Here is a 26255-nt window from a genome sequence, read left to right as displayed (position 1 = left end):
AACGATTAAGATTAAGGATTAAGGATTCAGAATAAAGGTATTTATTATACTCATTATAAAACTTAAAAGGTATGCTCACAACAATCATTAGTTCCGACTTCCGTTATAATTCATTTGTAATATCAAAATACAGTGGCCTCCTCCCGATCAAGCAAATTCAAAATTGTAAGAGAAGAGAAGAATTCAATTACATTACAACAAAAGAGAAGAAAGAAGACAACTTCAAAATGTTCTCTTTTGGTTTCTCTCTTGGTTCTCTGCTCTTTCTCATCAAGATTTTCGAAGCGCGCCCAAAAGTATGCACGAATTGATATAAGTACTACATTACGTTACTTGGCTCACTTCGCTTCGCGCCGCCGAGCAAGAAAGACGTGTGTGCGGAGTCTGCGCGAAACTATAACAGAGTTATATTTGAATATATATCTCAAAATAAAATCGTCGTGCTAATAACGGTTATTTGTTTACCTTTTTTTTGGCTGTTCTAAATCCCTGTGAGTGCTGGTTCGGCTGCCCTTGAGGTGCATTCAAATTAGGAAGTGCAAAGAAAGAGAGAGCGAGAGAGAGAACGAGCGAGAGCGAGAAAAGTGCGTGTGCCAAGTTTGTTTTTATTTTTATAACGGCAGCCGGCTAAAAAGGCAGCGGCGTCGCGTAGGAAACACCTAATAACTATAAATTATGCCCTGGCGGAACATCAATACTTGGCGAATGTCCGTCGAGAAGTGATCTCCATATCCCCAGAAATTCGATTTAAGCCGATGCCAATCGCCCTGTTCTCGAGTGTGTGCATGTGTGTGTGTGTTCGAAAGGCTTTGAAAATGCCATAACATTTTAATGGGTTTCTGTTATTTGGACTGCCTTTTCTCTCGGCTCTCATTGTTCTTTTACTGCTTGTTTCTTATGTGATGGGAAAATCGCAAGAATGCTGCGACCAGTGATCAAAATCTAATCAAAATATTTACCGTTCGTTTAGAGTGCGACAAGCGGCGCAGATTGGAATTGGATTTGGATAGAGGATTTAGCTGCCCTTCGAGGTTTCAGTCAACAGGTGAGTTTTGCAACGGTAAATGGCCAATGGCCAGTGGCCAGTGTCTCGAAAGTAGTTCATCTGGTCAGTGCAGTCCGTAAATGTCGGTAAATCAGAGAAACCCCCTTCCCCGGAATTACCACTGCCATATCGATCGATTCCAGTTGACAAGTTTTTCGCGATGGTCATGTGGCCATGTCCTTTTTTGGCCAACAGGCGATGGCCAATGGCCAATTGCCAATTGCCGTTACTCTTATGTGTCAGCGGGCCCCCAACAAAATCACAAAATAACAACAAGTGTTGCACATCAAATCCAGCGCGTACATAAACCAGAAAAGTGCACAACCAAACCTGTCATCCGAGGTGGCAGGGGTCCCAAGACCATCCTTCATTCCCCTTTTTGCTCGTTGATAACATTAATGAACTGTCTATGTGCCGTGCACCAGAATAGAACCCCAAGTTGGGAATGGGATGGGGGATCGGGAGAGGTTGCACAACTACAGTGGGCCCTCCGTAATGTGGAGATCCTTAGACCAATATGTGAAACAATTATTATAATTCTTTGCAGAACTTAACTTTTCTCAAGAGTTTTTTTTTGTTTTTTTTTTGTTGTTGTATGCGCGGAACATAACCACCAGTTTCTACAGTCTCCACAGTCCGTCGTTTGCCAAGTCCACCTGTAGCTTAAGCACGCACATTTCTGTTGCCATTGGCAAGAGGTGAGCGAGCGGAATGCAACAGGCAGCTGGTCGCAGAACAAGATCATCTGGGAGAAGAGAGATAGAGATACATAGATGCATTCAGGGAACCGGACACTTGGCCAAAACCAAAACTAAAACCAATACCAATGCCAAACCTGAAACCGGAGAGCATTCCCATTTTCCAGCCCGTTCCCGCTAACAATAAATCAAAGGGCCGGGGGAAAAGCCCAACAATAAAAATCAAGCCAAGTGTCGTCGTCTCATTCTGCAGGCCAAAAAAGGGATGGAAGGCCAAAGGGGAATGGGAATCGGAATGGTCAGAGAGCCTTTGTCTCGTTGTTGATGGGATTTCATTATTACTTTCGATTGTGGCCCATTGAGACACAGTTCCTTAGCTCCGTCTTGTTCGTCGTCGAAAATGCAGACAAACAAAAAGGTCTCTCGGTCCAAACAAAAATAAACACACCGAGCAGCATCATCACCATCATCGCCGTCATCGTCATCGTTCTCATTCCCATTCCCATTCCCAGTCGCAGTCCCAATCCCAATCTTGTACCATCCACGTCGTCATCTTCCTGGTCTCCTTTGCTGCAACTCTAATCGCATAAGCAGATAGACCAGGTGAACTGTGGACGAGGGGAGCAAAGCGACAGGGCCACACTGAAAGAAGGTAGAAAATAAATAAAGCGATAAATGGAAAATAAATTTCAAAAAATTGCTTTTCAAGTGGCCCAGCAAACGAAACCCCCGCCCCGAAACCCAGGGCCCTATTCGATGTGGGGTCCACTCCAGCAGACTAGAGTCAGTCTGGCTAGCTACCGATCTGAAACATGGCTCTAGCCAGGTCCTTTTCACTGTTGAATCATTCGGGCTGCAATGAATCAATGGGAAATGGCTTAGCATAAAACGGGATAATTGGATGGGACAGTAAAGGGTCTCGATCTTGCAAGCATCTTAATTGCATCAATCGTACAGCCCACCCAGGCATGCGATTTAGAGTTAGAGGAGTGAATTCATTCCGCAAATGAAGAGCTTAACTCATAGCTGTACGCATTTCCAATTGATCTCGGCCACTATTTCCCATTCTGTGCGCTCGAATTTCATGGCCAAAACGTCCGCGATCGATTCTCACACCCCATTAGCACTGATCCACTGATCCAGTTTCCATCCAGCCCACATTCATAGTCATAGTCATAATGAGGAAAACAGAATGCTCCGAGTGCATTTGCCACAAAATTAGACATTGACACCTATTCCCCTTGGGATTTCGATTTCGAATTGGGTTCCGTAAAAACGGCGCATAAAAATTATTTCACGCCACACCAAAATGGGCCCCCAAGAAATTATGATTAATGCTGAAAACATAAATTGGATTTGATTTCTGTTTGTTTGCCGCTTTCTTGCAGCTTTGCCTCGCTTTTACTCGCTCTTTTTTCGGCGTTTTTGTGTCTTTGGGATTTGTTTTTGTTGGTCTTGGACTTCATGGATAACTTCCCCTTCGCCCTCTCTTCATCATTTTGTGTTGTATTTTTTTTTTTTTTTTTTTTTTTGCTAGGTAGCCGCCGCCTGTTCATTAGCACAGACTAATCATTGGAGCACAAGAGGCTGCCGTGGGGCAGGAGAAAAAAAGATCGAGAAAGGTGGCAATCAACGTGAATGAATGAATGGCTGAACTCTCGTCTCGACTTTGAATCTTGTGAATGAGCCTGAGACGCGGAGACGGCATGAATGGGAGGTATTCGTTCGGTCGGTTCGGGCGAGGGGTTATGTTTCTCCATGCCTTTTTGTGATCTTCGCTCTCCACCAGCGGAAGTGTAATTGCAGACTGATTTGGCCGGGATTCCGATTCGGATTGGGATTGGGATTGGGAGTAGTCATCTTGGCCCATCTTGGCTTTTTTTATGCGGCGCCTTTGCATCACTGGGTAATTTAGCCACGAAGAAGACAAATGAGGGCAAAGAAGAGTGGTTACCAGTATAACTACCTAAACAGGCGCTGGGGGCAGGGGCGAAGCGGGGAGCACAAAACGGAAGCGCATTACAAGCCGCCAACGTAATGTGATCACATATGTTCTTCTGAGTGATGCCACTCCCACAAATCCCGAAATGCGGCCTTTACTGGAGGTGAGGTGCGTCTCAGGCACGTAGATCTTCAGCTTATCGCACTAAATACATCGGCGGGGATTGACCACATCAATTGCTCTGTTTATGCGGTTTATTGGAATGTGTATTCTACCTGGTCAGTTACGAAAGGTCCTAGTACAAGTTAAAATACGACGGTGTAGAACTAGGCTATTCCTATTGACGATGTGACTGCATCCAATGAGCTTGTGACGACCAGTATCACCAGCAATCCAGAACTAACCGCAGTAGTTTGGACAGAGACAAAGACGGTAGTGCATAAACAAATGTTCCTACCCAACTCCCCATCCCACCACATGAGCACCAGTCTTATCAGTGGAGACATCGGCGGTCCGTGACAATGACAACGGCCACGTTGGAGCGACGCAGTAGGCAGGGGGTAGATGGACTGGGAAGAAAGACCGGGACAGCAGACAGCAAAGAGCGCAGACTGAGGCGGACTGAGACAGACAGGAAGTGGGCTATTTGCACTCCAATCCCAAAACAAGTCATAATTTTCGACAATGGGCCGCAGACGACACTACGGTTACGTGGAATTCGGCTACCTCCGCCCGCCATTTCCTCCTTTATCTTATGTATCTCATGTATCTCCGCCCTCAGGAGTTTTGATAAAGTGGCTCGTCGGCGGGACGAGAGACATTTAATAAGCGACAATTTAGCGCTGAAGTCTGACATTGACACAGGTAGAGAATCGCAGTAACAATGCCCAGGTAGCCACCTCACTTCTTTCCCTGCCTTCGTCGTGCCCAGTGAGTGATTCAGTGATTCAGGAACTCCGGCAAGTGTGCTACGAGAAAAACGTCCGAGGGATGTGCGGATGTTGATATCTTCGCCGGAGATCGGCTGGAATGAGTCGTCTGGCCTATAAAGCCGATTTTAAACGGTTCACTTCAGATCGCAAGGGGACTGACAAAGGAAATCTAGGAATATCGGATTAGGGAAAATTGTGAATGAATTGAAACAATTTCGAGTGAAATTTTAAGACACTTTTTCGACCAAACTGAAATGATCGAGTAAATGCGTGCTTAAAACGTCGCTAGTCCGCTGAATAGATATTATATACATACATATATAATATTACAACATCTTGCGATTGGCTCGCTAACACGGAACTCTCTCGGTTGATCAATGAACCTGTATGAAGCCAAAACTGTTTGATGGATTAGAGCAACGCTTTCCCCTTTTTTCCTGTGCACACCTGCTTCAAGCAGTTTTTAATTAGAGCCCTCCGCAGAGGGGGAGGGGGAAGCAAATGGAGGGGGTCGAGTGGGTTTGGGGTCTTCGGATGGGAGGCCTGGGGCCACGATGATGTATTAATTTCCCACCAGCACTGTGAAAATATTGAGTAATCGAACTGCTTTGATTTCCAACGAACTAACTAGCCATCAAAGCACTTCTATCCTCAGATCCTCAGGGTCAGGGGCGGGTGGTCAGAGGGGGTGGGTGGAGAAAAGGGGTCGATCGCCAGCTGTGAATGGGGTTCGGTTCAGGGCATTTGTGAACTCAATTAAAATAGCAGACAATCGGTATTTCAAGCGCTATCCCCCGATTCTTTTTTCGATCTCGGGGGGGATCCATGCAAATGCTGAAAACCGAGATTCCATTGCCGATTCGAACTTTGCACGTCTCTCAGCTCCCTCCATGTGGTAATTAAACCTGCGTGGAAACAGGAAAACGAAACGAAACGAAATAAACATACCAGAGTGAGCAGTAAGATGAAGAGTAGGAGACCGCGAATGAATAGACAGACATTCCTCGGCCACCGTGGGGCAATTAGAAAATGAGTTCGAAGCCAAGTCAGCGAACGCTAGCGTTCCATTCCGAGATCCGAGATCCAAGATCGGAGCTGAGCTCCATTCGCAGGCCAGCTCGAGTCATAGATCAGCGTTCATGATAAGCCAGATGTGGAAATAAGTTAAGGCTCCCGAGACGCCATATGCCAACTATGTGATACCTACGAAGGCAACTTTCCTACACCTTGGGTCTTTAGGATAATGAATAATTGGGGATACTTGCTGAATAGTTCGATAATGGGTCATAATCGATGTTCATATAGTCGTATACAAAAGCAGGGTCACAACCTTGTTACTTACTAATTCTCGTCTTTACTCTATGTTTTGCCATTATAATTGTAGGGCTGACCTTGCCCAAAAGTTAGTTACTTAAAGTCTCACCAGAGGAAGTTAGTTACGTTAGACCTTGAGACCCTTGATCAAGTTGAAGGTGTGTCTGGCATACCCTTTAGCCGATCAAGTTAACAGGGTACTACCTACGTTTGCTGCTGCGTGAGTAGAAAGCAAGCTTTTTGAGGACGGAGACGAGGGAGATTGCTCCAGCCTGGTATTTTCTTGTCTTTCTCTCAGGTTTTCTTTCATTTGATTTTTTGAAAGTCTTGCACCGGTTTAGAGAAGTGATTAGCAGAAGAGCGAATGTGTTGGCAAAATCTGTAACAGTAACTCCGTAACGGTACCGATACACATTTAACCCGCGAGCTTAACCTTTTGCACCCGTTTCGAGAGCAATACTACCAACATCGCTGCAAGGGGAGACCCCTAATGCCCATAATGCCGCTCGCCCGAGGTCTATTTCTCTGCTCCCCATTTTCCCTAATTGGAGGATCAATTTGCTCACTCAATCGAATCGAAATGGGTGAAGTGGGTGGCATGGTGGGGAATGAGCTAATTTAGCATCTGCATTGCATGTGCATTGAACCGTGAACCCTCAACTACGATTCCCGCCAGCTGCTTCAGCTCCACAAAGTTGCCCTTCGCTCGCTCGCACGTCCATTCATGGAAATCGGGAAAATGGTAGCAGAGTTTTGGAAGAGGCTCAAACGGATTTCATTCATAAACAGACGCCGCACAAAGTTCAAAACGCGGCAGAGGGGAATGGGTAAAGGGGTATCCGTCGCCCACGTAGGAAAACCAGAGGGAGGGGTCTTCAACTAGCTACCTGGCAACGAGAGGTAAAAGGAAGAGACAGAAATAAGAGGCTGCATTCTTAACTGCTTCATTACAAACAATGTAACACAGTGGGAACTGACTAAGAAACTCCGTAACAAATGGGAGTTATACATGTATAGCAGAAACAAACGACTTTCTCGATCGTATAAACAACTGAGTACTGACAATGAACAGTTCCACCATAGCCAAGCTCAACCGTAGGCCAAGAGAGGAAAGGTGGGCGTTCTTCAGACAGAGATGAAAAGGGGCTCCAAACAGTGGCTGCTGCCTCCGCATTTGCATAAGGGCCAGACAGAGCGAGAGGGAGAGATACAGATAGAGAGACGACCCACGGTCACGTTTGTCATTTTTCCCCCTGTTTCCAATTTAGTAGTTTGTCCCTGGTCTTCGGTTCACCTTGAAGCGCATACCAACGAAGAAGAGGATGAAGAGGAGCCTGAGGAGGAGAAGGAGGAGGAGGAGGAGGAGCGGGTCCAGACCCAGGGTAACCTTTTCATCGATTGTGTCTCTGTTTGAATCCCCCCTGCCTCCACCTCCACCTCCACCTCCACCACCATCTCCACCGAGTTCTTTCTTCCCGTCTTGTTTCACTGGAAATCCGAACTGCATTCCAAAGCATCGCTTACCGCGATCACTGGGCATCAGAAGTTGGCAAAGCCAAAGCCCCTACTTCACCGAACTCCCTTCTGCCTTCCCCAGCTAATTGTTTCCGACTTTTGGCTAGAACGCACTACTCCCCTTAGCATTTTGTCCAACGTTCCTGCGAATGATCTCCTTTGAGCAAAATAAAAAACCATTTCCGGACCTAAGAAATCCAAGACGAATTCGAACAATATTCAAAGAAATACAACTTAATGCTTTCGCTTATCTCAATAAATATTTAATTGGTGAACCACAGACACGAGTTGGAGATCTCAAAGCCATGTTCCAGTGCTTGGCATTTTGGCGCACCATAAATAATTTATCACAGTATTGAAAAATTGATAAACAAAACCAAAAGGGAAGCAATCTCGTTGAAAGGAACGCATTGTACTATCCCCAAAGGAAATGGGAATGGGGAATCAAGCTGTTGAAATAAATTCGGAGCATTCAACCCCAAAAAAGTTAGAATTTCTGTTTGTACTTTAAAATTATACTTCTTTTCGTACGCATAGTTATTTATTTATTTATTTTTTTTTGTCTTGCCTTCTCTTCTTGTTACGTGATAAAAAGATTGTTGTCCATTGATTCCGGGGCCTGATAAGAAATCCCTTCGACCCTGCGGCTTACTTGGTGGAGTGGAGTGGAGTGGGCTGTACTGTGCTATGGGGAGGGGGGGGAGGGGGGCTGTTGGTCCAAAACACACACACACGTACGTCCGTCCGTCCGACCGTTTGAGTAAATAAGCGAAACAAATAAAAACAAAAATTAAATTGGGTTTATTGCATTTCATGTGAAAGGCAAACCAAGCCAGCAGAAGCTGAAAACTGAACCGAATACGATCCATCCAGACAGTACAGTACAGTACAGTGCAGTACGGGGCCCGCCCGTCCCCGAACTTGTTCGTCAAATCAAAAGCGCCCAACAATGTTCAATCATTCAATCATTGAATCAAGCAGTTAGGCCACAAATGTGGGCCAGCCCGCCTATTAATCGCCGAACCCGAAACCCCTACTAGCACTCGTACCCCTTTTACGCACCGCTAAGCTGCGTTTGCTTCAATTAAATGCCAAAATGCCAATTAATTAAAAGCCCATAACGGTAGGCAGGCCGACGAACAGTCCCCACTCGGTCGACGCCACTGCCGGTTGATCTAAATTACAAATTTGTCGTACCCGAAAATAGATAATATGATCTAATAAAACCGAAAGAGCGGTCGCATAACAATAAAAAAAAAGAGCGCTACAAAGGCGGAGCCGCCTCAGGTTCAGGTGGGTGGGTTGCTAAAGGGTCGTGCGGGGGGAGGGGGTGAAGGTGGTGTGTGTGTTGGTTCCATAGATGGGCGGTCTCAAATGTATCACATATGATGTAGATTCTACATTGTAGAATCCGAAAAACTATTTGCTCGCTCCCCACCGATTTCGTAACCCGGCTCTTCTTCCGTTCCGCTTTGCTCCTCTCCCCCCTTTCTCGCTCCTCTCCTTCCCCACTTTCTGCTTGTGTTATTTCTGTCTGCCACGCCCCATTGCGCCTACGTGTCTGAATTTCTGCATCAATTGCATTTTTCATGGGAAACCAACTCGAGACGGAATGGAAAGGAAATCTTCACTTCTCATTGCCATTGCATCTTTTGGTGATATGTATATAACCACTACCATCTTGAAGGCGAATGGTATGATCTGATCACTTTTTTGATTAATCCTAAACTATCACCACTTGGCCAACTTTGTTGCCTCCCAAAATACCAATTGACAATTTACCCCTGTCGCATTAAAATGTGAGACTTTTTGTGGAAATGCTTATTAATGCGACAAAAAGCAGCAAAGCAAAAACAAAAGCAAAAGCAAGAAACCGCGAGCAAAATGACGCGTGCTTAATTGCATAATTAATTTGCATCTCTTTTCGTTGATTGCACGTTTTGTTTATTTTTGGCCAGACCAATTGAGTTGTTGTGATCTTCGAGTTTATTTTGCCAGCATACATATTCGACTGGCCATCGATGATGACGAAATCGCCGCGCGAGAAGCTTGGATTTCAAAATTCAGTCTGCCCAAGGAAAAAGTGCGCTAAAACTCGGGCCTCGCGAATTTACGGAATGGAATGGTATGTTATTTGTAAGCCGACACCGCTGCACGTTCCTCTTTTCCAAGTGAGTGAGTGGGCAGATTCAGAGGTTCAGTTTTAGTTTCAGTTTTAAGGGGTATGATTTGGGCAATATGTGGCACATATGTTTTTTCTTTCGTCTTTCGATAGTTTGGTGCTGTGGAAAGCAGAGGGTATCTGCTAGTCGTCTAGTTCCTTTGGCACTTGGCCGGCTTCTTCGAAGCCTACCAAAACCATCCCCCACCCCCCCCCACCCCTTGCTGAATCGCGCGCCTTACAGCGAATCCCAAACCTGCCACTCCCAATATATTTCAATATTGCTCGTATCAAGTTTTATGCGCCATGCTTTATTCTCAACATTTTTTGGTAATTTTATTCTCGATTTTCATTGTTGTTCCCTTGTTCTTTTGACACCGACTATTTATGCATAATTAAAATTAATGAACGTATTAAGGGAGCTTTCGAAGAGGTGCCACGGCGGGTAAGACCAACAATGGGAAATGTTGACCATTGTCTAACCCGCAGGTAATCGAAGAACTTGGCGCGCGTTTTAAATTACCCCGAACAAAAAGAGGAACAGGGCCACAAAAAAAAAGTGATTCGAAAATTGTGACGCAAATTAAGGTGTCCCCCAACTGACGAGAGGAGTTGTTGAGTGGTTGGCCCAACCCAGTGTAAAAATTGTGTGATTGGCTTCTTGTTGTAACCATAATTTTATATATGTATTTATGTAACTAGTGCCAACATTCTTATTGTAACTATTGCCTATTTACAAGCAGTCCCAGTATTTGACACTCGCAAGACTCGAAATCATTTTAGCTGGCGATCACTGTGCCCGGGAAACCGAAGAGCAGCCGAAAGAAAAAGCCAAACGGCAGCCAAAAGTGGGGCAATTTGGATGCCACCCGGCTAGTGGCAAAATGAAAATGGGAAGTGAAGGCGAAAAGCGGCGGCTGTATGATCAAAAATTACCATGAGCGAAGAGGGAAAGAAGCTCTAGGTGTGCTGCCGTTGCCTTATTTTGTTTTTCATTTTTCATTTTTCACTTTTCTTGTATTTTTCTTTCTTGTGCGCCTGGGCGTTTTTGTCGTGCGAAAAAATAGATAATTTTTTATTCGTCTGCCCCACATGCGAGAGACTTGCATTTCCTGTTTGCTGCCAAATTAGTTGATATTTTGCCGCTGATGAATTTCATATTAATTTGCGCAATTTGCCAGAGTTTGTGTGGGCAGAGAGGCGGCCTAAGCGACTTAAGAGACCCATTAGTCGAATAGGAAGGGGGCGAGCAGGCTGGGAAAGCGGTGGAAAAGCGGGGAAATCTAATCTTTGACCATTAGGGCGCCCACATCTACTCAACTCCGATGAAAAGCGCTTGGAAAGCGGTCGCAGAAGCTTGATATAATAAACCGACTGGGATACACGGGGGAAAAAAAGTGATGCTTCCCTATATGCAAGCTCCATTGCATTTAACAAAAAAAAAAAAAAATAAATAAACAGAGCTTGCGATGTTGATATTCTTTTGAGGAAACTTTTCCGACACTGTACATGTAAAACGGGAATACTAGAAGAGATCGTTTGGTAACCTCAGAGGCCTTCATTTTAGTCTAGCTGCAGGGCGACATGAAAATAGAGATGGAAAAGCCCAAAAACAAAAATATCTTAATGACGGGGCAGGAATTTCCCCAAGGGGCGTGGGACAGCTGACGAATGTTTATGATAAATGGCTCGACAAGCTTGTTAGGTGAAAAACCAGAAGACTAGAAGACCAGAAAACCAGAAGACCAGAAGACCAGAATGCAGACAGGAGAATTGCGCAAAAGCCAAGAAACGAAACGCAAATTGAAATTCCAAGATCAGAATCGAGGCAAGGCAGAAAAGAGACAACAAATTATGGCAACGCACCGCCAGGAAACAAAAGCAAAGAGTGAGACGGCGCAAATTTAATGCAATGAAAATCAAATAAATTGCAGCGAAAAGCCGGGCCCCACCAACAAAAACGAATCCGAAAGCAACAATGACAAAGATAGCAATCACTAAACATGGTGGGCCATAAAAAAAAAACAAAAAAAACAACAAAAACACAACGAGGGCAGCCCAAGACAAGTATTTGAAAAATTTATAATAGGCATGCAAATGAGGGACACCGCGGGACTTTGGGGGCAATCGAAAATGGATAAGACTTGCCATGAGCCAAAAAGCAGGAATGGAAAACGAAGAATGCGACCGCACAGACCAAGACGCTGGGTGCCCCGAGGGGGGTGATCGCAAATTGAACGATATTCAAAACTGGACTTGAGCCACCCATTCGAGCCATCTGAAGGCCCAGGCTAATAGTGGCCAATGTTAATAATAATGATAACAAGAGATGTGGAAAAGGGAGAAAGGGGGAGAGACAAGGCAGTGAAACTGGCGAGAAACTGCACACAATAATTATTATAAAAAGTAAAAGGCGGCGCGGCGGCAGTGGCACATCTGCGAGATACTCGAAACGTCGGTGTCAAGTAAAAAAGCTTCGCTGTCACTTATTTGGATGCCGTTGCACCGATTTCTAATTCGCTGACCGACAAAAAGCCGAAAGTGAGTCATCAGCTGCAGCGACGACATCACCAACATGCGACAGCCCCACAACAACATGTTGCTGTCTTGCCGAAGTGCCGCCAATTCTGCAAAAAGTCCGCTGCGAAACACGATATTTGCGTCTGTACTGAAAAGCACAGTGAGCACACAGTGAAAAGACCAGGCTCGCTATGATGACTGTATGGTCCAAGAGGTCTATTATTGCTCGAAACTCAGCAAATATTCAAATTGACTCGCCTTTATTAAGTCCTCATTTTAAATATTGAGCGATAAAGTTATTAATTTAAAAGCAGTCATTTCATGGAATTCACTTAAGTCGGCGCACATAAAAACCCAAATTTATTTATCACGACTCAAACTTGATTCTATTTGCTGCCATTATCGCCTCATGATGATGACTGACAAGCGCCATTAAGGCTATGAAATTATTTATGAAACAAATCTGGAGATCAGCACCTGAAGACCTGCCATGCTCTATTCCCCAATTCTACGGATCTGCAAATGGCATTCCAAGTTTATTTCCCTGTTTTGTGTCTGTTTTCGTCGTTAATTTCTCACTTGGCTTTGGGGAAATTGGAAAATATTTATGAAAAATGACAACTGTCACACACCGATATAGCAATACAGCAATACATGCAACAGCAACGCTTTTGGGGTGGCGCTCGTTTTATTTTTATTGTTCTCTTTCACATTTTTTGTACGTTGTTAACTTTTTTGTATTTTTTGTTGTTCTTGGGGCCCTGTTCGACTTGGCGACTTTTCAAAAATTCTAGAAAAATTATGGCCCAACAACTGTGTGTGTGGGTGGGTGGGCGAAGTTCCAGAGAAAAGTGAGAGAATCGCATAAATTTATTAAGAGTATTGGATGAAAATCGAAAGACTTCACCTCCTCTTGCGCCGCTTTCGTTATTATTTATGTTCTTTTTGGCATAATTTTTAGCCACTCGCTTGGAAATTTGTATTCCCGGAATATTTATGACATTTGTTCGTTTGGGAATTTTCGTTTCTCAGTCGTAGTCTTAGTTTTATGTCTTTTTAAATGGACAGGCAAATAACGAAGGGGAGTTTTCTTCTTAGCCCCCAGGTACGATGGGTATTCAGCAGCGGGAATAAGTCTAATGGATTGCGATTTCAAAGTTTTTTAAGACATTCAAGTCATTTCTTGTTTCTATAAATCTATAAAATTAGTATGTATGTGTTAGTTTTAAATATTGGTATCTGCAATCTTTATTGTCGGTTTTCCTAACTTTACTTCAGTTGCATTTTTGAGTTCATATGATTTTAAAAGTATATGTATTCCAAAGTTGCTGAGCAACCCCAACAACTTCTAGTGTTCTTCACACGCACGTGTCAGCTATTTTTTTTTTTACCCATTCACTCTCCCAGTTTTTTGGTTATTTATAGGCTTCGCATTTATTTGGCTGTCGCTAAGCATTTTTGTGCCACTTTAGGCCTCAATTATTTTGAAATTCATTAAAAGTGTCGTCTATTTTCAATATTTATGTGTGTTTTGATTCTACCTTTTTCTCTTTCTTTTTTTTTTGCAGAATGCAGTTCTAAAGCAGCAGATACGCCTGGAAAGAGACAGCAAGACAGCAGGAAAAAGAGACGGAGGGATAAGCAAGTGACAAAGGGTACAAAAGGTAACTAACTGCTAATCTTAATCCTGAACGCGGCGCCCACGCAATTAGAGAGAAGAATACAAAATATGATCGCATCCCCATTTTCTCTCGATCCTCGAAACTTTAGTTGGTGGGCGTGCAGCTTCGATTCCGCACCCATATAACCCAAAACCCTCACTCCAGTACTGAACTTCAGACTGACTTTCGGCTCTGGCTCATAGCCCATACAATTCGTTTTTGGTGCCCACGCACCTTCTGAAAAATATATTGGACCCATCAGATGAAAAGGGGTTGTGGGGATGTGTCTCCCATCCTATGGCATCCTATACGATCTCATGCCATTCCATCCCATCTCATCCCATCCCATCTCAACTCATTCCATTCTATACCACACCATTCCTTTTCGTTTCAAGACAGAATTGCAACAGCAACAGGTGGGGCAAACCCATCCAGCTTCTTCATCGGGATCATTATGACCTCGAAGACGATCATGATGGTGATCATCCTCGTTTTAGCCGCAGTAGAAAATCCTGTTGGCTGTCGGTGGAATGCAGATTTCGAACTCGTTTACATGCGAGTTTCTTCACCTTCTACGCCACCGCCCTGGCGCTTAACGTGCCCTGGAAAAAGGCTGTGCACTGAAAGAAAATCCAATTTAAAACGTTACAATCCTCGGTCCGCCCATTTGGTCGCGACTTTAAGGCCCCACGTTGGGCGCCACATCTTCACATATGAGCTTGGCTTAGAAGCCCCTCTTTGGGCTCTCCGCATGCGTGTGTATGGGTATTGATGGATACTGGTGTGTGTGAGTGTGTGGCTTGGCATCTTGTTTTTGGGCTCCGGTTCCGGTCGCGCTTAAAAAAAAAGATTTCAGCTGCTGCTTCTTCTCCGGCTGGCAAAACAGGTTCCATTGCTAAAGAATTTTCGCCGATATCTTCCGCCTGTGTGTGTGTGTGTGTGTGCGAGCGTACAGTGGAGACCGGCCACAGTGAACAGAGTTCTGGAGAAAATTACAGTCACATAATGGCCAGGCTTCAAATTGAATTAATGTCATGACATTTGATTTTAATAAGCCTTAATAATAATATGATCGGCTTTTCTTCAGCAAAGTGGAGTTTAAAATTCACCCAAGATAATTCAACGTTAATTATTTGTTAAGCTCACCGTCGTGAAGATGACTTTTAAGAGTGACACTGCAAAAACTACTGTTCCAATAAGTAGACCATAATTTTCTCTTGCGGAATTTAATAACCCATGATGTGTTTGCCTTAATCATCTGCCACTGTGATTGGGGGTTTTGTAGTTCGTGATTTTTCTATTGCTCCTTTTCTGCCAGCAACTGTTTCTGATGATCGCAATGATGATGATGAACTGGCTCTCAGGTTTTATTGAACCCGGTGTAGCAGCAACTACAAAACAACGACAACTTGTAGCAGGTGTTAGTGTTTTACAAGCTGTTAACTGCCGCGGCTAATGGCCAAGTGCAGCAGGGTATCAGGGGAATGGGACTCGAGAAAGGGGTATCTCTCTTATGACAACAGCACTCATATGGATAAATTAAACCACCATCGTGGATGTTCCTTCGTTACGCCTCGCACTTATTTAATGAACTTAAACACGGTCTTAGGCCTGAGATCTGAGATCTGAGAACCAAGACCTGAGACATGAGACATGAGACCCTCCCCAGATGTGAAGACCCTCCACTCTTCCGCTACTCAATTCAATTGTCTCAAACCCCGGGCGCCACGCCCAGGCCATCGCTGAATGGGTTTTCTAACAGTTTTATGCTAATTTCTGGCAGGCAAACAAACAGACAGTCACTAAGATAGTACACATTGAAAAATAGGCCCGATGGAATTTCATAATCTTCCCATATATATCACAAAACTAGGCAAGGAGGCGAACGACTTAATCAACATTGCTAATTCAGAAGAAGATCATCTTTAGATTAATATAAACACATGCACTGTCTAAAGTGCTTGTCATTTAATTTAGGTATAGCAAAATGCTTTGGGCCATTAGTGAAGGGGAAAAACGTGGCCTTTCTACGAGTGATAACCTACGAGTGATAGATCATATTGGCAAGGGATCGCATAGTTGCTTTTGCACAGTGTACCGCCGTTGGTTGCTCTCATGATGAAGACGAAAAAGACGTCGATCAACATATTTATTTGCCATTAATTAATGCCTTTTAATTTGGCATCCCGCCTTGATTTATAACCCTTCTTAGTCGCGCCTTATGATGTCCGTGAATAGATCGCCGGATGAGTCAACAAAAGGAGGCTGTCGTTGTCCGCGGCTAATCAAATTAACTTCTGGCCCGAAAACAAACAACCAATTAATTGTGCTGCCAACAGCTGCAACAACAGCAAAAGCAGCAACAACCATAAACAGCAGCGATCCAAGATCATTGGCCATATTTGGCTGGATGGTGAATAATAATGCACGGCAGCAACATTTGCTTGCGGCAACAATCGTCTAGCAACTGTTGCCTGCTGCAAGTAGCAACCAGCAACATGTTGATGCCGTTTCATAATCCCACAGCTCGAACCGAACACAGTGTTCTTTGTGACCAGAAGGAACAATCGCTTAATTGTTAGCCACATGTGTTTTGACTTGCAATTTTCACAGCAGCAACATGTTGCCCATTAAGAGCCAACTAAAAGGTGTTTATTGCTAGTTGCAGCTAGTTGCCGCTATGTGGCCAACACAAATTGCATGTTGTCAATGGAGGCAATCAATGTTTGATTGCAGTTCGTAATAGTTGGTAATACACAGAAGCGGCATGTTGCCAGACGAGCAACAATGGACGTCATGTTGGGAACTAGCAACATATTGCCATCGCAATTTTGGCCACAATGGTTGACAGTTAACAGAGGTGGCTATTATACAGATATGTATGTACATAGATGCCGACTGGGCAAATAATATATTTTCTACTTTCGTTTTGATATGTTGCACGGAAACCATTGGGCACCATACGAAATGCATTTTTCTTTCTGTGCGGGCCAGTGCAGAGCGCATCTGTCCCAGAATTCTTCGTTCTGCTGGTTTGTTGACTCTTTTTCAACTTTTTTATGGATTCTTGCAGCGCTCCCCATTCATTTCCTTTGCTTCAGTTTTCAGTCGTTGTGGGGTTTTTTAAGCTTTGTTGCTCTTGGCCCAGGAATGCGCATTAATTTCCAACACACGCAACCAGCGAGCAGCAACAGCAACAGCAAGAGCAACAGGAACGGCAACGGCAACGGCAACAAGTGGTTGCGGATTGCTGAAGGGGCAGGCACAGAAACCTGCGTCAATTTCGCGCTTTACTTTTGTTGTCAGATGTTTTAAATCAGCGGCGGCGAGCTGGTTTTCGACTCCGTGTTGCTGTTGGATTGCTCGTGTGTAGGCAGTCCGGTTTGCTCCTTGGGTTAACAAGTGGCCACCACCAGCAGCAACATCTGCAACAGCAACATCGGCAGCTGCACGCGCCTTCGGACCAATAATGACTATCAAATGGGAGCCGCTTTGCGATTTATGCGCATCAGGAGTTTCCCTGCAGGGACTGCTACACAGGGAACAAATTCCATGTTGTGTGGTTGACTTGGAATTTGACTTGGATTTCCCTACGACATGATGATGACGGCACCTTTAGCTGAATCACAGCCAAGTCTTGGTTGTCAGGCCAACAAGCTATACCACCAAATCAAAGAAAATAGATTAGGAATAGAAGATTTAGACTACCGTCTCTATGCCTGTAAAATGCCGAATCAAGTACTGCTACATTCAATTGAGTTTTTTTTTTTTTTTATCTGTAAAGAATCGTGGATGCAGGGGGCAGCTGGGGGAGTAGCCGGGGGCAGGACCGAGGTGGATGCCTAACGACAGGGCGACCGTTTTCCTGGAATTCCGCGCGCGCTTTTGTGTTGTGGCATCGTTTAAATTTCAAATCGAGGGCCCCCAAACTGTCGCAGGCCAGACGCTCGACCAACCCGTTCTGGATCCCCATCCGTCCTCCTCGTGCTTTGCTGCCCGTTCAGAGAAACTGGACAGGGCAGGGCAGGGCAGGGCATTGCAGCTCATAATAATGACACGCCATTAACAATCTGGGTCCGGGACGACGAGTCCTTGGGTGCGCGGAGCTGGAGCTCCAGTTTAAATGGCACATTGCCTGGCCCGACTGCTTCCGTTGCCACGCCCCCTTGTGTGGCAGTTGGGGCAGTAGCAGAAGCATCAGCACCAGCACAAGCAGCACCAAGCAGCAGAGGAAGGAGCAGGTTGAATGGTACAGTAGGGTCCAAGACCCACTCCGTCGCATTCCTCGCCTGTCAAATGGTTAGAGATATCTCTAGATTGGATATGAGAATGGGATTGGGAATGGAGCAATTGATTTATCTAACTGAGTTGGATACTTCATCGAAAATTCATATGTATGTGTATCGGGACTAACCTATCAAAACCCTTCTTGTCTGTCTATTTCAGAATAGGATCTGCTTCGCAATGGCTGAAATCAGGCTAGTTGTGGTTCTACTGGTCCTTATGACCACCTGTATCTATACACTTCAAGCCAGTGACAGTAATTCCTCCGTGGCAACCACCTTGGGCGTTTTGTTCGAGAGGGCTCCCGAATCAGCGGTGGCCCCGAAAGGAGATGAGGTGGTCTTCGAGTGCGAGCTGAATCTGAAACCTGATCGCCTGGAGTGGCGGTTTAGACGTGGTGATTCCTCGGAGCCCTATCTATACCTAAGGCCCTCGGCTGGCTATAACGTGACCAGCGGAAGCGATGGTCTTGCCTGGAGACTGCGCATCTATGTGAGTGCCCAAACGGCTGGGGACTACCAGTGTGTGGCTTGGTATGGCCCGGGTGCACTGGCTTCCACGCCAGCCCGCTTGGCCTTGGTCTCGATTGCTTTGGACGTCGGCCAGGGATCCATGGGGGCCAGGAGCTCCATCCGCTGGAGCGTGGCGCCCAAAAACTGCCTGCTCATTCGTTGCGGCAGCGTAATATCGAATCCGCCGGCTATTTGGAGCTTCTACAGAAACGGAAAGAAGCTACCTCAATCGGAGCTGCTGCCTGGCGCTGCGGGGGCATTGGTTTTGGATACGGTCACCGCCAAAGATGCGGGTAACTACTCGTGCGTGGCCACGAACTCCATAACAGGCGATGAACTTAGGCTCCCCCAAACTATTGAACTAAGAGTGGACTACACAGATAGGACACCTCCGTACTTTCTACAACGTCCACCCATCGAATACTCAGCTCGTCCCGGAGAAACAGTGGTGCTCGAGTGTCCTGGCGTGGGATCCCCACGACCCCGAGTCATTTGGAGTAGTCCCAATGTGGTTGAGATCTATAATAATAGAAGCACCATCCTGTCCTACGGCCTGCAAATCACCGATGTGAAGCCCGAGGATCAGGGTTCCTATATCTGCATGCTGGACAATGGTATTGCACCACCGATCGATCACACCATCAAGTTGAGTGTTTTGCAGCGGCCCACGATCTTAAGAGGACCGGCCGCCACTCTGACGAATGAGAGCAATCCTTTGCTGCTGGATTGCTCCGCCTCGGGGAATCCCCAACCCGATATTTATTGGCTCATAAACGGTGAGGATGCCACCAAAGATCCGGAGGCTGTGGTGGATAACCGGAGCCTGCAGCTGAAGCGAGTTCAAAAGCGTCACGCTGGCGTGGTTCAGTGCTTTGCAAAGAACATTTTGGGAGAGGTAAGCTTGGAGTAGTGTTCTCATGGGATACGCAGTTCTAATCAACTTTTCCCACACCCTGCAGACGAGCGAGGGAAACATATTGCGCGTGAATCCCCTGGAAATCACCGGCGAGGATGACGAACCACTTGGCGAAGTTCCCGTGTGGCCAGTTCATGAATCCAACACTGGAATGGGCACCTCGTCAACATCTGGAGGCTCCAAAAACAAGAGCGGCAGACGAAAGTTTAAGGGTGAGTGGAAATCTTAACCAAACAGCAGAAGTTGTGAATGCATTCGAATCAGTTGGAAATATTCGTCAATCAGTGTTCGATTCGATTCGGTTGAAATTCATAAAAAAAAGTCACGTTTTAACTTGCCTAAGTTTTCATCGTGGATTAGCTGGCCACGCCCACAGTATAATTGCGTGTCTGTATAATTGATTGATTGCGATTTACAATTTATGATGGCTTAGTCGGTAATCCTGGCCAGCGATGGACTAAAGTCGCACCGCTGTCCCCCGCCCCGCGACAACTAGAAAAAAAACCTAAACAAAAAAATGTGTGTGGAAAGTGGAATTGGGATAGGGATAGGTTGATGGTAGTTGTATACCTAAAACTAACGAATTAAAAGCCCCCATGGTTGAAGCGATCCAAATAGGCATCCGCATCCTCCTCATCATCGTCACCGTCGGCGTCGCTTATGTCCTCCAGACCTCATGAAGTGGAGCACTTCCGCAGTTGTTCCTCCTCTTTTTGCAGGATGCGTATCTTCATTGTCAGCTCCTCGACTCGAAGTCGATGCACCTCCTTCATGTACTTGAGTTCATCCTGCGCCTTGTTGAGTTCAATGCGCTTGGCTTCTGTGGCCAGCTGCTGCTCCTTGCAGCGCAGTTCAGCCTCGCGGATTTTGAAGTAGTTCATTCGCTCTTCGAAGCTGTCCGCAGCGGTAGCAGACGCATTAGTGGCTCCATTACCCCCTCCTCCGCCCAGGCTGGTGTTGTTGATACTCACGGAGGAGGCTGTTGATGTGTTGACCGCCACTGAGTTCGCAGATCCCGATGATGCAGTGGCCACAGGCACTGGAACCGCCGCGGGCACTGTCGTTGCAGCCGTAACTGTGGGCAGGGCGCTGAAGGTAAACGTGGGCGTGGCGGCGGTTAGTTGCATCTTAACCGCCGCCGCCGCTGCTGCCTGTTGCTGTTGGACGGCAACGGCCGCCTGTTGTTGCTGCTGCTGCTGGTGATGCACTTGGACGGCGGCGGCTAGTTGCTGATGTTGAGCGGCAGCAAGTTGCTGCTGGGCAAGCTGTTGCGCCTGTGCTTGGGCCTGGGCTTGTGCCTGAGCTTGCGCTTGAGCCTGCGCTTGGGCCTGGGCCTGCGCTTGAGCCTGCTGTTGCTGCTGAGCCTGGTACTGGGCCAAAGTGATTTGCTGCGGCTTGATCTCACTAATGATCTGCTGATTGTAGCCGCCGGCGGTAATTGTGGCCATTGGATGCTGCTGCGCCTGGGTGGGTATGGTGTGGATCTGGGTGGCTAAACGAAAAGGAAGAATTTAGACTTTGAAGGGGATCTTTAAGAAGGGTGTACAATCTCACCGGTAGCCTCTGGGTGCTTAATCAATATGATCTCCTCGCGGGGGCGAGCTGTCTTGAAGTGCAGCAGATCATTCAGAGTCAGCTTCTCAGCACTGATCTGGTCCACGTTTATCTGGTGGGTGTTGATCATGGTGGCATTGGCCGCCGCCGCCGCAGCCACCGCGTTCACCTGTTGCATCTTCTGCATCTCGGCGGCGGCGGATTGCACTTGGGCCTGAGCTTGGGCTTGGGCTTGGGCTTGGGCCTGAGCCTCCTGCTGCTGTTGCTGCTGCTGCTCCATTGGGTCCTCGTCAATCTCGCTCACATCGTTGGCATCCATCTCGATCTCGTCGAATGTGTCCGCCTGTGGATTGTGCTCGGAGGCATCGGGACTAATCTGGTACTCGGGTTCCACCTTAACGCTGTCATGCTGCTGGTGATGCTGTTGCTGCTGCTGTTGTGGCACCGCCGACGCAACGGACACGGATACGGAGCTGATTTTGGCGCTACCAGAGCTGAGATTTGAGGAGCTGCCATCCCTGTACGGATACTGTTTGCGGAGTCTAAACAGAAAATCACAAATAACAAGATAGGGAGTTAAAAGCTAGATTTTGCTGAGGTGGGAATTGTGGAACCTGGACCACTCTAGCAACATTTTCCAACCACATAAACACTATTTCGCACCTGGAGTTTAGCCAGAATTTCTGGATCTGCTTGATATTCCGCATGGCGCTCACATGCGGGTGCGAGTTGAAGTCCTTGACGATCTTGTCCCATGTTTCTCGGACGGAGTACTTGTTGCGCTGCTTCTTGCGATGCTTGATATCGATGACCTCCTCGTGCAAATGGAACAGGGTGTACAGGACCTCCTTTTCCTCGGCGGTGAAGCGCGGGGTGAGCGGCAGCTGGTTTTTGGCGGACGAGTTGCCTCCGTTGGTGACCGCCACTGTGCCACTCCCCGTGGAGCTTTGGCCAGCATTGCCGCCTCCATCCGAACCAGCACCACCGCCGCCGCTTCCGCCAGCACCGCCCCCTTCACCCTGCGCCGACATTTGAGTTTGTTTTGAGTTTTTCACTTGAGTTTGAGTCCTTGCTTCTTCTTCGCTGTATACACTTATACACACACAGTAGTGGCTGGCACACACACACGCACACACAGACGCAGCAGCGCGCGCGCCCGTGTGTTAGTGTGCGTCAGTCACCGTCTTGGTACCCCTTGCACCCGACATGCAGCCACCAATTCTATATTGCACTTGACTTGGCTCGCGTTGGTTTACATAAAGAAATAAAAAAGTTTTTGGACGCCCGAGAGTCGCCGCTCAATAAATAAATCGCTTACACGCACACATTTTCACTCGAATATCAGAGCTGGTAAACACTTACGATATGCGAGAGTTGGTATCGATGCCGTAGTGTCGATACCAATCGATATCATGTGTACTCTAAATTCTGCATCACTAATCTATCGATAATGTTGGTCTTTTACACGTTTAATTTTAACAAGTTAACTTCTGCAGCATTTTTAACAATTTACATTTTTGTATCTATAAATTTATTGTTCCGTCAGTTGCTTAGTGTTCATGAGCTTTCTGAATAGCAATTATCCGATCTTATTCCTTATCATCGATTTTATATGAAAATGTACATCGATGATCTGGTCTGGCAACGCCAGATATTCAAATGTTCAGAATTGTAAATAATAACATCAAGACAATTAATTAAAATAAACCTAATAAAAACGCTTGTTACAGCGAGCATGGTGCCTCCGTCACGACCCAATGTCACCCGTCTGTCGGACGAGTCCGTGATGCTGCGCTGGAGTGTGCCACAAAACTCTGGACTCCAGATCACCTTTTTCAAGGTGCAGTATCGCATGTTGGGCGACGGAAAAAATCGGAGGAAGAACTGGCAGACGACCAGCGACAATATCCCGTACGGAAACGCGCACGGATCCGGGCCTGGCCAGGGGAACAGTCACTGGCGGGCGCGGAACCGGGACAGGGAGTATGAAATGGGCAATCCGCCCAAGAACTTCACCTCCTCCGTTACGGGACTGACCGCCGGCAAGTACTACCGCTTCCGGATCGTGGCGGTGTACTCCAATAACGACAACAAGGAGGGCAACACCTCCCTCAAGTTCTTCCTGCAGAATGGAACGTCCAAGTCGAATCTGCCAGTGCCGGAACTACGCGAGGTGGAGACGCTTTCCGAGTCGGCCGTGGTGCTCCATTGGTCCCTGGTATCCTCGACTCAAAATGAGGATATAGACGGGTACTATGCCTACTATAGGCCAGCGGACTCAGCAGCGGAGTATTTGAAGGCCACGGTGGATGGCGGAATGAGCAGGAGCTTCAAGATAGACCTCCTTCGTCCAGGAACCCCTTATGAGTTCAAATTGCAATCGTTCAACTCCGACGCAGCCTCTGAATTCAGTGCTATTCGGCAAGCGAGGACCAGAAGTGAGTGCAGCTCAGGTTGGGCTATGATGGCCTTAAAATATGTTTTAACTTGTGTTCCTTCTTAGAAACGCACGAGCAACCGGCTTCATCTTCGGCCACGCCAGTGCCAGCCAATAAGGCAGTGGAACAGCACCAGAACTCCTTATATCCACTGATCGCAGGTGCCGCTGGCGGAGGCATACTACTCCTCATCGCCTCATTGGTGGTCTGCCTTTGCCTAAAGAGACGGGAAAACTCTCAGCCGGAGGGTAAGTCCAGCTTAATGGAGTGGAATATTCTCATGCTTATCAAATTAAATCTCTGCATACACAGATGAGAACAAACCGCAATTGGAACACATTCAAGCGGACTTTGTTACCTCCGCCGTCCTGGGAGTTGGTGGCCACCACAAAAGTGGCGATGTAAGGCGCCTCAACGGAGTGATTCCGAGGATGAATATTACGCCCAATCCGCTGGCCCAGGAAACGGCATCCGATAAGGTAAACCATGAACTTCCGGGTCTAAACTCGAGCTCAATTTTCACACAGCTTCATCCAAAACTTTTCGCTGGTTGGTTGGTCAAAATTCAAATTCAAATTGTAAACACCCCTTCGAACGTGGTATCTCTGTCTCGCTTGCCCTCTCTCTTGCTGTCTCTGTCACTTTCGCTTGGTAACTCTGCCAAATCTCGTCGAGATTCGCCCGCAAATTGAGAGTCCAATGTTCCAGAACCGCAACGTGATGGAGCTGCGTTTCCTGCCGCCGCTGGCGAATGGAAATGGAAATGGCAACTGCATGGCCAGAGATCTAGCCCTGGAGCGGTCGAACGCGGAAGAGCAGCAGGATGAGGACGGACACGAAGATGAAAAGGGGCTACCGGCGGTTGCCTCGTCCTCCTGCGAAACGCTGGAGGCCTGCGACGCTGCAATTAAACTGAATCTCCCTCAGAAACACGACCAGGAGCAGCTGGATGCTCCGAACGCGGTGCTGGAGGCGCCCAGCAAGCCGCTACCTCCGCTGCCCAAGAAACCAGCAAACGGCGCTGGCCAAGTAAGCCTGCAATTGAGATCGAAAACAATAGCACACGGGCGCATACCAACCGATACAAACAAACACTGTATACCAATTTTGACAACATCATCTTGCTGACAGTCTGTGCATACAACTCCCATGTGCTATTGCTTTTCCGCCTCCGCAATCAGGATAAGCCAACCCCCAGCCGATATTGTTTTGTCAACATTGTCATTCATTCACTCATGAAATAACGATTCGCCTAGTGCCCTATCCTGCTAATTTATGTCTCCTAATGTTCCACAGAACAACTCTGGACTGCATCAGAATGGCCTTCACCACGCACAGCCGTACCATCCGCCTGGCACGCCCACTCTGATGCACAAGCGACTGGACTACCACCAGCAGCCGCCGCCGGTGCCTCCGCACTCGGCCTATTACCAACAGGCACCCACGCACCAGCCGTCGCCGATGATGGAGCGCAGTGTCAGGGGTCACCAGCAGCCCGGGGGCTTTCATATGGAGGAGGGCACACCCACGCCGACCAGGATACCATCCCTGCGGCGACAGCGACGCACCTCGGGCAACCAGCAGGTGCACAACAGCCACAGCAATCTCAATATTGGCCTGAGCCACCACAACAACAACAACAACAACCTGCCGCCGCACCACCAGCATCTGCACCACCACCCCGGCCATCCGGGTGGCCTGGTGGGCATACCCATCGTGCCAGGGAGCCCTAGGGTCCAGAGATCGCCGATGCCGAGCAGGGCGATGATCAAGAGGACGCGCCTGGGCAGCCACACGGACAACATATCGTCGGGCAGTCTGAACAGTATTGAGGTGTGATGGCTCGCAGAGGAGGCAACTAACTAGTGGACTAGTGGGCGGAGCAGCACAACGAGGAGAAATATACCTAAGCGGCAAGCGAAAGTGGTTCCCCAAAAACAGACAGTTTCAAGTAGACTTAAGGATCCGAAACTAGATGTGTATTATTGAGATAATCGTAGGACAGGTCGGCAGAGCAGCTCGAAACCCTCGAATATTAGCTTTAAGGCACCCGGTACTGTTTAGTTTTCCAAAAAACCAATTAATTTGGCCAATCATTAAGCTTAGAACTAGGGAATTTGCCATTAACAGAAGTTTCTGTCGTTTCAAATGCTCGAGTAACTTTGTGCTAAAACACTAGTAATCAAGTTTTGTTTTCATTTTGAGCTCATTAAAATGTATTTCGAGCAGAACGTTTAATTAAAAGAAAAAAACAGCTAAGCAGCTAAGTCGTTAAACGTTAATGCTGCTTCGTTTTGTTTTAGTTAAATATTGAATTTGAAAATATACAAACTTTAGTATAAGGAATTGGTAATGTAAGACTTTTTTCGTTGCTGCCGGCCAGATAGTCAGTAGAATTACTAATGTTAAGTTTTTTTTTTTATTATTGATAGAACTATTTCGGGGGCCAAATTTTATCTCGAATAAGCCCTGTAGCATAGCGTTATTTATTTATTGCAGTGTAAACGTCAGGCGTCAGCAACTCAAATTGATTAGTTCAATTAACAAGCAACCTAATGTACGTTTAAGTCAAACCAACTATATAGCATTAAGTTAATACATTTCTAGATGTGACTAATACACAAAACCCAAGAGAGAAGCATCCTAAACTCGATTTAAGCTCATAGGCGGCAGTTTTAAACGAATATGCGAGTCCTGAAATTAAAAAGTGAATCTTTAAACATATTTTTTAACGTATTTTTGTTTTAATGATGGGAAATTTAA

At 46.6% G+C, this 26255-nt stretch overlaps 2 protein-coding genes across 8 annotated transcripts; one reads left to right on the top strand and one right to left on the bottom strand.

The window, feature by feature from the left end:
* The first annotated feature begins 338 nt into the window (after nucleotides 1-338).
* Nucleotides 339-26215, top strand: boi (brother of ihog). 5 transcript variants are annotated; one of them, NM_001103398.4, is made up of 10 exons: nucleotides 339-491; nucleotides 971-1045; nucleotides 13696-13791; nucleotides 18235-19479; nucleotides 19544-19712; nucleotides 22785-23492; nucleotides 23558-23740; nucleotides 23805-23971; nucleotides 24201-24521; nucleotides 24789-26215. In NM_001103398.4, exons 4-10 carry the CDS (start codon nucleotides 18253-18255, stop codon nucleotides 25329-25331), a joined length of 3318 nt encoding a protein of 1105 aa, NP_001096868.3. In that variant the 5' UTR covers nucleotides 339-491; nucleotides 971-1045; nucleotides 13696-13791; nucleotides 18235-18252; the 3' UTR covers nucleotides 25332-26215. The 5 variants fall into 5 exon arrangements, with proteins under 5 accessions (NP_001096868.3, NP_726811.1, NP_001188540.1 ...); NM_166940.3 differs by lacking the exon at nucleotides 24201-24521; NM_001201611.2 differs by lacking the exon at nucleotides 24201-24521 and having other exon boundaries at nucleotides 339-584.
* On the bottom strand, nucleotides 19832-22613 carry z (zeste). Of its 3 annotated transcripts, none has more exons than NM_001038738.2 (3): nucleotides 21718-22426; nucleotides 21055-21596; nucleotides 19832-20992 (listed from the first exon to the last, which is right to left on the bottom strand). In NM_001038738.2, the coding sequence occupies exons 1-3, from the start codon at nucleotides 22083-22085 to the stop codon at nucleotides 20175-20177; spliced, it is 1728 nt and encodes a 575-aa protein (NP_001033827.1). In that variant the 5' UTR covers nucleotides 22086-22426; the 3' UTR covers nucleotides 19832-20174. The 3 variants fall into 2 exon arrangements, with proteins under 3 accessions (NP_525051.1, NP_001033827.1, NP_001259190.1); NM_080312.2 differs by having other exon boundaries at nucleotides 21718-22613.
* Nucleotides 26216-26255: the final 40 nt, after the last annotated feature.

This window comes from Drosophila melanogaster, chromosome X (genome assembly GCF_000001215.4).
Source record: "Drosophila melanogaster chromosome X".
NCBI classification, from domain to species: domain Eukaryota; kingdom Metazoa; phylum Arthropoda; class Insecta; order Diptera; family Drosophilidae; genus Drosophila; species Drosophila melanogaster.
Note: the sequence above shows the minus strand (reverse complement) of the source record. Positions and strands in the feature narration are given on the sequence as shown.

Excerpts from the sequence above, each read along its gene's own strand:
- z (NM_080312.2), bottom strand. The coding sequence starts at position 22,085 with ATGTCGGCGCAGGGTGAAGGGGGCGGTGCTGGCGGAAGCGGCGGCGGT. Across the intron at positions 21,597-21,717 it reads AAATTCTGGCTAAACTCCAG|ACTCCGCAAACAGTATCCGT; the intron begins GTGCGAAATAGT and ends TTTTCTGTTTAG. Across the intron at positions 20,993-21,054 it reads TAAGCACCCAGAGGCTACCG|CCACCCAGATCCACACCATA; the intron begins GTGAGATTGTAC and ends CTTTTCGTTTAG.
- boi (NM_001103398.4), top strand. The coding sequence starts at position 18,253 with ATGGCTGAAATCAGGCTAGTTGTGGTTCTACTGGTCCTTATGACCACC. Across the intron at positions 23,741-23,804 it reads GGAAAACTCTCAGCCGGAGG|ATGAGAACAAACCGCAATTG; the intron begins GTAAGTCCAGCT and ends CTGCATACACAG. Across the intron at positions 23,972-24,200 it reads AGGAAACGGCATCCGATAAG|AACCGCAACGTGATGGAGCT; the intron begins GTAAACCATGAA and ends CCAATGTTCCAG.